This window comes from Mugil cephalus, chromosome 19, assembly GCF_022458985.1.
Source record: "Mugil cephalus isolate CIBA_MC_2020 chromosome 19, CIBA_Mcephalus_1.1, whole genome shotgun sequence".
NCBI lineage: Eukaryota > Metazoa > Chordata > Actinopteri > Mugiliformes > Mugilidae > Mugil > Mugil cephalus.
In genome coordinates this window covers 14,880,555-14,891,763 of record NC_061788.1, presented here as the reverse complement: position 1 = coordinate 14,891,763, position 11,209 = coordinate 14,880,555, and the positions used below count along the sequence as shown (strand labels likewise).

General features: G+C 44.2%; 1 protein-coding gene across 1 annotated transcript; it reads left to right on the top strand.

Annotated features, from left to right (window-relative positions):
- The first annotated feature begins 5,136 nt into the window (after positions 1-5,136).
- nefma (neurofilament medium chain a) lies at positions 5,137-10,024 on the top strand. Its single transcript, XM_047569541.1, has 3 exons — positions 5,137-6,347; positions 7,149-7,273; positions 7,378-10,024. The coding sequence occupies exons 1-3, from the start codon at positions 5,292-5,294 to the stop codon at positions 9,095-9,097; spliced, it is 2,901 nt and encodes a 966-aa protein (XP_047425497.1). The 5' UTR covers positions 5,137-5,291; the 3' UTR covers positions 9,098-10,024.
- The last annotated feature ends 1,185 nt before the right edge of the window (positions 10,025-11,209 follow it).

Sequence of the window (11,209 nt, the reverse complement as noted above, 5' to 3'; positions counted from 1 at the left end):
ATACTGACAGGTTCAGTTTAATTCATGCTGCGTCTGAAACAATATAAATAGTCTCGATGACATTTAAGTACTTGCCATCAACAACCTGGAAGGCTGTGCACCCAAATCTTCGACTTTCCAAGTTGGCAGATTTTTGATTTTTTTTTTTTTTTTTTTTTTTTTTTTACAATTATTCTGACGTCACATGAACACACCTGGTGGCTCAGCTGTATTGTCAGTATGATCCACAGCCCCTCCACATAACGCAGTGTCCTTGCACGGGACACTAATCCTGAGATTGGTCCCGATGGCGGCCGAGCACCTTACATGGCAGCTCTATTACCGCCGCTGTGTGAACAGAGGGAGGAGGTGGAGAGGGGGCTATGTATATGAAGACCATATATCATATCATCATATCATATATCATAACAAAAGGTGGAATTGGAAAGACTTCTCTAATTATGTAACAGCCACATAAAAGGGCTTGTATAGAATCTTTATAGTCGTATTTATAATTTAATAAACTCCTCATGCAATACACAGTGTTTTTGTAGTAGTTGTTCTGGACAATAAAATGCTTAATTTCTCATTTTGAATCCATTTTCTAATCATTGCTAGTCATTCAATTTGTAAGATACAAACATTTGCCCATGTGTGAACACATTATACATACAAATATTTAAGCTGTGGCTTTTATACTTTTATAGCTATAGCGCTTTTGAACAGATGAAAATATACATCATACAGCTTCAGTATTTATATTGCATGAATCTCTAAAATCATGTGAACATTTTAATAATGATATGTCACAATATCAATAAAGATTAAAAATTAACGATATTTAAATGTGATTAATAGTATTTTTTAATGTGGAAGTCAAAGGGTTAAACCAAATATGTGGAAACATTTTCGAGAAGGCATTTCCTGTTTTGTTTCAAAATGACATGACCAACACCAAAGAGTTTTCCAGTACAGAGCCCTGACCTCAACTTCTTGCCAGCACTTGAAGGTGAAAACTTAAGGGCACTAAGGGCTGTGACACAGCTTTCCTGGTGTCGATTCAGCACGTTGAATGACTCCCTGACTGGCCGTTAAGCTTCCAGACCCCGTGCACGACAGAGAATGAAATTGACAAATGTAAACAAAACGCTAAAAGTTGTTCGAGAGCAACTTTTTATGGTCCAGACACAGGTGATGTGAAGTGACATCACAGTGAGTCTTCACTGACACTAGTTCTTTAATGCTGCTTTGGTGTATCCATGATAAAATAAAAATTAAAAAGGACTATTCGGGTTTAATTGCAGCTAAATTTGTGGATATATTTACTGTGTGAAACCCATCTTGGATGTGACACAGCCACAACACTGAAATCAACCAAGACATGGATCGTTAGTCGTCTGGCCCCACACAACCACTCACACACACACAGCTGATGCAAGTCGTACTCTCATAAGATCCTGCAGCAGTGACGAGCTGAAAATCATCAACATAAATCTTAATTAAAGTTCCTCTGTTTGTTTCTATCTTTATCTCGTGATGTGTCATTTTTCCTCTCTACTGGCTCATGACCCGTTTCTCCTCATTAATTAGGGAATTTAAATATATTAGAATTAGGGACAGAAGTGCAACTGGCCGCCGTGAGAAATGACTGACACATCACAGCAACTGGAGGAAAAGCATTAATCAAGTAGGAAAACAGAAGGTGTTTTCATATTCAGAGCAAGTCATTCCAACGGTGCATAAGAAGCATTTTAGTGTCACTTAGCACATTGTTGGGTAGTTTAGCCTCCTGAGACCCTGCATCCTCATATGGGGACATTAAGGTTTGTGGCAGTTTATTCTACTTTATTTAGATCTGTTATCCTCATAGCTAATTAGCAAGTACTCGTTTGGGAATTCATTGTTTGCAATTGTGTCTTTGCACAGCCATGTTCAGCATTAAAACAGACAGTTTTATATTTTGCTACAAATGACTGGTGACTTTATTGTAACATACAGTGAAATAATCCCTGTGTCCACATATGAGGACATATTGTTTTTATACTTCTTAAATCCTACTAATCCCAAATACCTTGGTGAAATTAAAAATGCAAAGTAAACAAAAGCTCAGGTCTCAGGAGGTTAATACCAATGCAGATAAAACTATTATACTATGCTCTGTGGAAACGTCAATCTGCAGAAATTTTTTAACTATAGTTGTCAAAAGTACTATTGTAAGAAGCGCAATCTACGCCTCTTAAATTGGGTCTTGATCTTAAATTGAAACTTATAAAGTTAGCAAACCAACTCATCTTACCTCGACTTAAGGTGCAAATGTGATTTAATCACCTGATGATCCCCTCACATTTATCTTCCGATGCTGTATATAAAATTGTATTTTAAGTACTTCAAACTCTTACCACCTCCCGCAGCTACTTCTACACAGCATACCGTACTACGTACCCATGGATGCTTCACCACTGATAATTCTATGATGTCATATATAATGATATTTCAGTCTGAGGGACCAAACCAGGGCTTTACATTCAGACTTTAGCTACACATTGCTGCTCATACACACAACATTTACCTTTTCTTCAAAAGGATTTCTCTTGCAAGATCTTTACTTACGATGTATTTTTAATTTCTGTGCTGGTAATTTTACTTAATCTGAATACTTTCCATCGCTGATCGTGATGTTTTCGTACGTCAAAATTGCAATTTGAGAAATAAGGTCACGGTCTTCATGTGTAACATTTTTGGGGAAGTTTAGCAAAAATATCTTTCTGTTATTTAGGCTAGCACGTTGACTAAAAATGGGCTTGTCCAAACAATAGAAACACAATACAAATCAATAGTACTACAAGGCACAGCCTCCAAAATGAAAACACAGTTAAATCAACAGATTGTGTCATTTAAAACAAGTGCTGAACACCACAACTTTCATGGAGCAAAGATTTAGTGCAGCCCTTTTTTCACTAGTGTACCGAATGAACCGGCGAGTGAGTGTTTTTATTCATGACTCTCTTACTGCCAAACATTGCAACGCCGCTACTGACATATACTTTCCACTCAACAGTACATCAGCTGAACTAGAGGTCATGCTGACCTTGCATTATGTATAACAGCGCCATGCTGCACAATGACGTCTCTCCGAGAGGAATTCACTCTTTCTACAATCCGACTGTGCGGAGTCCCTGCAGGCTGGGACAGGCTGGGACAGACTGGGGCTGACTGGGGCTGACTGGGATGGGCTCGCCCGCCTTTTAGAGCCTGTTTCTACTGCAGTGCCATTTGAAAACACTCCAACTCTTCTGCAGTGCGCTGGAGCCCATAACTGATGTCGAATGACTCCCCTGTTTTTAGCCAACCCACACACCCTCACTCCACCGTGCATCACACCACCACCACCGCCGCCCCGCCAGGGCATGCAAAAGTGCCCAGCGGTGAAACATATACATGTACGTCTGAAATCTTGCACAACAGACCGAGCCGTGGGACAGTGGTCAAGGGCGCTGTAACGTCAGCGAGCAGGGAGGCGATGGGTGCGGCTCGCGGAGTATAATAATTTACAATACATATCGGACCTTAAAATAGTCCGTCGAGCACACACAGGAGAGGAAAGTCAGTGTGACCGTCTCCCTCTCCCTCCCTTCCCTGTCTAGCTCTCCCTCTCCGTCTCTTTCTCTGTCTGCCTTTCTGTCTCTGGAGCAATCTAAAATTGGCCATGCTTGATGCATTAGCTCAGCTTGACTAAAGCTCCCGGTTGAAAGCCAGTGAGGTTGAACAAGAAAGTGTGGATTATTATTTGCGAGGATTTTAGTTCAAAGAGCAGGAAAGCTACTCGGCTAATAATCAAATCATCACATATCAATAATGTCTGTATCAGTCACTGAAGTCACTTTACAGCAATGTGACAGCACCTGTAAGGGAGGGCGTGTGCGTTTGGTTTTGACAGAATCAAATGATTTAAGAAACGATTAGAAAAAGACTGATGCAGCTGTTTTTGGTGCATTACCTCCAACAATCGGTAATCGTTCCGCATTGACCGGAGTCACCTGATATATCTGAGTGAAGCGCCAAGATTGATGGGACATCAATAACCTGCTGCCACCTGACAAGCGGCAGCACACGCGCGCACACACAAACACACACACACACACACACACACTATGGCTACACTGTGGGGAAAACGTCTCATCCAATGCATGAATAACCCATAAATCCCATGTGGCTTTGCTAAAGTCAAGATCCCACCATCCAAACAGCCGCAGAGAGGAAACCGGATGCATGTGAATCGGTGTTGTGCGCAAACATGGAATCACAACATCAAAGCTGGCAGGAATCTACACAGAGCACATGTTAAAACAGTGTGGCTGAAAATATCTACAATTTCAGGTTTTTGACAGGCTATTTGATGACGTTTTAAATGTTGCTGATAAATGAATATACATTACAAATTCATTTCTATTAACTTCTCATTTGAACACACTGTGAAATGAGATGTGAAATATTTTTTTCACATAAACCTCACCAGTGTTGTCTAAAAACGCAAACTAAATGCTAGTCTGTTTTCTGGGCTGCTGTGCCGCAACAGTCCAAGAAGAAAAAAAAACTGAAAAATATTAATGTAAATTTATAATAAAACTCGTTTATTGACTACCAACTCTCATTTAATAAAACACATAAATAACTTGCTGCACTTCCTGCTGCCACCTAGATAATTTCAGCTAAAAGGAGGAAACACCATTACACATAATAAGATTTTCTTTGATTTAAGGGACTTAATAACTATTTCAATTTCTTAGATTTTGTGTCAGTCATATTCAGCAGAGACATAAAGTTGTCATGTTGTGCTCCTTCCTCCATTCTAACAGTTCAATGATCTGTGAACTAAATGTTTTATCACAGGAAACAACTCGTGCTGCTGGTCTCTGTCCGTGGTGCTGAAATTGCAGTGCTGATCTATCTATCCAACTGTCTGTTTGTGTCTGTCTGCTTTAAATCGGACCCCCACGTAGCTCCTGCAGCCCACGTGGTTCGGAGTGAACGGGGCCCGGGACCATTAGCAGACGGCCTGAGGCGGATGCTCCCTCCCCTCCCTTCAATCAATGGACGAATCTAAAGTGCTTGGACTTGCCTTGTTAGCGACAGAGCCTCTAGTATATAAGGAGCAGGCAGGGGAGGTCTTAGTCGCCGTGAGAGCCATACACCCCTCACCTGCACACACATACATAACACACATACACTCACATATACACTCGCCACACGCCTCCACCTCCTGCGCCGTCCCCATTCATCCCAGCGCACATCCTCTACGGTAGTGTGGCCGGATGAGCTACCCGGTGGACACTATAGGAAGTCCCTTCAGGAGAGTTATGGATACTAGAACGAGCTACGGCTACGGCCGCTCCGTCGGCACCCCTTCCAGCGGTTTTCGATCCCAGTCCTGGTCCCGGGCTAGCCCCGGTTCCACCATGACCACGTCCTACAAGAGGAGCGTGAATGTGCCGGTGTCCCGCACATACGGCTCAACGGTGCTCAGCTCCGCCGACAGCGTTGATTATAGTCAAGCCTCCATCATGAACGGAGACTTCAAGAGATCTAACGAGAAAGAGCAACTTCAAGGGCTCAACGACCGGTTTGTTGTTTACATTGACAAGGTGCACTACCTGGAGCAGCAGAACAAGCAGATCGAGGCGGAGATCCAGGCACTGCGGCAGAAGCAGGTGTCGCGCCCCCAGCTGGAAGACCTCTATGACCAGGAGCTGCAGGAGCTGCGCTCCATGCTGGAGCAAATCCACCATGACAAGGCGCAAATTCAGCTCGACACCGACCATATCGAGGAGGACATCCAGCGGTTCAGGGACCGCTTCGAGGAAGAGGCTCGCATCCGTGAGGAGACCGAGGCCATTATCCGCATCCTGAAGAAGGACATGAGCGACTCGGAGTTGGTGAAGTCCGAGTTGGAAAAGAAAGTTCAGTCGCTGCAGGATGAGATCGCCTTCATCCGCAACAACCACGAGGAAGAGGTGAGCGACCTCATCGCCCAGATCCAGGCGTCCCAGGTGACCGTGGAGAGGAAAGACCTCCAGAAGGCGGACATCACCGAGGCGCTGCGGGAGATCCGCTGCGAGCTGGAGGGTCACTCCAACCAGAACCTGCAGCAGGTGGAGAATTGGTTCATGTGCCGCTACGCCAAACTCACCGAGGCTGCGGAGCAGAACAAGGACGCAATAAAGTCTGCCCGTGATGAGATCGCCGACTACCGCCGCCAGCTGCAGTCCAAGACGGTGGAGTTGGAGTCCGTTCGCGGGACGAGGGAGTCTCTGGAGAGGCAGCTGAATGACATCGAGGACCGCCACAACAGCGACCTGGCCAGCCTGCAGGTAGGGAAAAAAGCTCGGAAGGAGCAAAAGAGCCGTGCGTAAAGCGCAGCAAAGATTGGCTATCGTTTCAATCAACTTGGAAAGATATAACTAAATTGCTTATATTCACATAGAAGAATAAAAACTTATGTGTACGGTTAAAACTTTATAATCGGTGTTTTAGTTACTTTAACCACGGGTTAAGTTCATATGTTTAATTGGTTGCGTTTTAATGACGCAGACTGTATTTGTGGGAACGATATAATATTAACAACATTTCTGACAACAAATAGGGAGTATTTTCTATCAGGGATTTAGTCACAAAATTGTCCGCTACGGAATGGCTGTCATGAACGCACCACTCAGCGCTGATTTATTGTACCAGCCTGAGAGATTTACAAGTGGGAGGAAGTGGTTAAAGGGAAACGCTGCAGTACTGACTCTCTCTTTTTTCTCTCCCTCTCCCTCTCCCTCTTGCTGAGTCAGAGGCTTGGGTCCGTGCCTTCCTTCATTGGCTCTGTCCTTGCATCACACCACTGACATTAGGGGGCGGGGGTGCCCTTGAAACAGAGGCATTGAACATCTCTAGAATACTGTATTGCGTCAGAATATATTAAAGCAACAGCCTTGGTGCATGGAGTTTTCAAAGTGCGCATAAAGAACAGAGGAGGGCTACTAAAGTGGACAGAGTTTTACCGCAGAAGTCGATGAAGCAGACATTATGACAGACTCTTGGGGGTCATTTGGAAAATGTGCCTGCAAGAGAATAGTTGCGCTGTATTTAATCAACCGTATATTGTGCTTGCTGTTTGTTTTTCTCAGGAGACAATTCACCAGCTGGATAATGAGCTCAAGAGCACCAAATGGGAGATGGCTCGCCACCTGCGTGAATACCAGGACCTGCTCAATGTCAAGATGGCCTTGGATATTGAGATTGCTGCATACAGGTATACGCTAATGTGAAACAGAAAATCACTAATTCACTAACTAAATAAAAGTAAAAACATTCATCAAAAGCTCGGTGTAATCTATACATTTATTGTGCCGACAGGAAACTCCTAGAGGGTGAGGAGACCCACTTCAGCACTTACCCTTACCGGCAGCCGGTCACTTCCACCAAAATCTCTAAACCTAAAGAAACCAAGCTGAAAGTGCAGCATAAGTTCGTAGAAGAGATCATCGAGGAGACGAGGGTGGAGGATGAGAAGGCAGACCTGGACGAGGAACTGGCAGAGATTGCGCAAGAGCTGTCTGCTAAGCCGGTAGAGGAGGCAGAGGAGGGAGAGGAGGAAGAGGCAGAGGAGGAAGGTGAGGGAGAGGAAGCAGAGGCAGAGGAGGGAGAAGGAGAAGAAGGCGGTGAAGAGGAGGAGGTCGTAGCCGCCAGTGAAGCCAAAGTTAGCGCCAGCGAACCCTCTAAGGAGGAAGAGGAGGGTGGTGATGAGGGAGAGGAGGGAGAAGGCGAGGGAGGTGAGGAGGAAGAGAAGGAAGAAGGTGAGGAAGAAGGTGAGGGAGAAGATGAGGGAGATAAGGGTGGTGATGACGAAGAAGGAGGTGATGAAGAAGGAGGGGAAGCAGGAGAGGAGGAGGAAGTTGAGGAGACAGTGCTGTGCTCCAAAGCTCCAGAGTCCAAAGCTTCTCCTGACAAAGAGAAGGCCGGAGACAAAGAGGGCAGCGGAGGAGAGGAGGAAGTCGCTGCTGAAGAGGAAGCTGGAGAGAAGGATAAAAGTGGAGATGAGAAAGACGACAAAGAGGATGCAGACAAAGACGAAAAAGAAGACGAGAAGACAGTAAAAGATGAGAAAGAGGATGAGAAATCAGAAAAAGCTGTAGCTAAGACCGAAGCTCCGAAAACAGAGGCAAAGCCTGAGGCCAGCAAGGAAGAGGATGCCAAGACAGAGGCATCAAAACCTGAATCCCCCAAAGCTGAATCTCCAAAGGCTGGCTCCCCCAAGTCTGAATCCCCCAGACCTGAATCACCAAAAGCTGGCTCCCCTAAGTCTGAATCCCCCAAACCCGAATCTCCAAAAGCTGGCTCCCCCAAGTCTGAATCCCCCAAGCCTGAATCTCCTAAAGCCGAATCTCCAAAGGCTGGTTCCCCCAAGTCCGAATCCCCCAAACCTGAATCTCCTAAAGCTGAATCTCCAAAGGCTGGTTCCCCCAAGTCTGAATCCCCCAAACCTGAGTCCCCAAAAGCTGAATCTCCAAAGGCTGGCTCACCCAAATCGGAATCACCTAAACCCGAATCTCCTACACCAGAATCTCCCAAGTCTGCTTCCCCTAAAGCCGAGTCCCCCAAAGAGGGCTCACCAAGGCCTGGATCCCCAAAGCCCAGCTCCCCAAAAGCTGAGTCCCCAAAGACAGAGACCGCCAAACCCGAGGCTCCCAAAGCTGCCGAAGACAAGTCAGAGAAGAAGAGCGACTCAAAGCCCGAAGAGAAGGCAGTAGAAAAGAAGGATGTTGCCATGAATGGCGACATAGACAAGGCCAGCCCGGAAGAGAAGAAAGACGAGGGGAAAGACGTGGACGTGATCACAAACGGCGTAGATGAGAGCCCCGTGAAGGAAGATGGCAGCCAGAAAGTGGTCATAACCAAGACCGTGGAGACGATCACCACCGGAGAGGATGGGTCCAAGCACGTCGTCAAGTCGGTCACTGTGACAGAAACAGTGAAGGAGGTTGAGGAGACCATGCAGGAGAAGATGGTGTCCTCCAAGAAGACGGAGAAGCAGTCCACCACCCAGTCTATCAAGCAGGTCACAGAAGCTGACTGAGCAGACCCTGGAAGTCCGATCCAGACCAAGAGCAGGAGGACAAGGAGCGGGGTTACAAGAAAAACACGACAAGCAATCAATCCAGAACTAACATAACAAAGAAAATCATACAGCTAGAGCGAAGTAATAAAGATAACCACTCTCAAACATATGGAAATCATAGAGAGAAGCCAAAACTTAAAATGCTACAAAACTTCAAAAATGCATGTTGAGTGAAAGCTTTAAATGGGCTTCGCTGCAGACGCAGTCAGGAGCAAGCGACTGAGACATTTTATCCTCTTTTTCTTTCTTTCTGCAGTTCACGGGCGAGCTCACGGGTAGGAGGGAGGGGGGTCTCTGCATGCTAGCTCAGGGGAGGGGAGTACTTTCCTCTCTTATCTGTATGTATGGTAGAAATACACTGTAAAATGAGTAAATATGTACACGGAATAACTGAAATGTGGGTGGGAGAGTGAAAGAACTATTATTCATGCTGTGAAGAATTATGAGTTCAAACTGGGGGGGACAGGCAGTTGGGAGGGTCCTCGACGCAGACACGTACTCTACTGAAGAAGCCTTACTTGACATGTGAAGACACCAACTGAGCCAAAAAAGAAACAATTAATACACAACATACAGTGAAGAAAGACACAGGCAGCGCTGCAATGAACACTTGACCATACACATCCAGAAGCAGTTAAATCTTAACAAACCTGAAGAAACTCCTAGCCTTAAACATGCTTTTTATCAGTGTCTGTTATGTTTACCTGAGTGCAACTGAAAAAGAATATATAACTGTAAATGCGTAGATATGTGCATTCTTGTATGCATAGGATGGACTTGAATTTAAATACAGAAATAAATGAGGTGCTACTGTTTGCAATCCCATGACTTTACGCATCATGAACGATGTCCCAGCAGCATTTGCTCAATAAATGTCATAAAGAAGTTACCGTCTCTTGTCATTTTCTTCTTCTTCTTCTAATATATACTATATATATATATATCATCTATTTCAACTACAATAGTACGTGGAATTTTATGTAAAAGCTTTACAATATTGAAAATAATGATGGCAAAGATACTGGCTATAATTAAAAATTAAATCTTGTTAAAGATGATTTAATTCATATTTACATGATAAACACTCTAATCCTAGGAATCAAAATTAAAATATTAAATTATCTTTTCGATTTCACGCTTAACCAGTGAAGGTTCTGAAGGCCACACGAATGTGTTGAGAGGAGTGAATGAATAAATCAATTATTCAAGGAAACAAAATCATAAACAGCTCTCATAATTTACCTGTTAAACTGCAATAAAGTAAAACCAAGGACGCCCCTTTCTATCTAATTAAAACTCTCTTGCATTTGCATTAATTTAATAACATCCATGCATCCAATTTTTAATGACATTTTAGTGGACAGTGTTGAAAAAGTGGGTTTGGCTTCAATGTTTGTTTTCTAAATATAATTCTATTCTCAGTTTTCAATTTAATTGATTATGCTGTGCCAAACTTCCAAGTCCTTTTAAAATATGTGTCTTCTTCCAGTTTTCTGTCAACAAAAAAATAAAAACAGGAAAGATAGTGGGTGCCGGGCTGTGTGCAAAAAAAAAAAGAAAAAAGAATACAGCGCTACATTGGTGTCTAAAGGGTGAAATTATTTTTTATACCAACGCCCACAGCTGTAAACACTCCACAACTGAGGGTCTGCTGCCACAGACGTCAGAGGATGAAGTGCATCAGTGTGTACATGACACAAAATGGAAAAATCAAGTGCAGCGGTTAGGAATAAAATTATGACCACTGACAGGTGAAGTAAATGACATTAACCGTCTGGTAAGAATACAACGTTCTGCTGGGAAACTTCTGGACCTGGCACGTACCACTGTACAACACCTAGACTAGACCAAGTGCTCCTACCCACAGCAACGACACTCCTTGACACTCCACAGGACACCCTCAGAAGGTCCATGTCCATTCTCCAACAAGACACACCTGTTTTGAAGACATACACAATGTTAGGCAGGTGGTCATGATGTTATACCAGATCGGTGTATACCTGGAGGTCATGAAAGCTCATTAGCCTGCCCTGTCTACATGATTGCTTCATCCCTACAGCAAAACTCTGT

Coding starts and splice junctions, on each gene's coding strand:
- nefma (XM_047569541.1), top strand. CDS start 5,292: ATGAGCTACCCGGTGGACACTATAGGAAGTCCCTTCAGGAGAGTTATG. Junction 6,348..7,148: donor GCGACCTGGCCAGCCTGCAG/GTAGGGAAAAAA, acceptor TGTTTTTCTCAG/GAGACAATTCACCAGCTGGA. Junction 7,274..7,377: donor ATTGAGATTGCTGCATACAG/GTATACGCTAAT, acceptor TTGTGCCGACAG/GAAACTCCTAGAGGGTGAGG.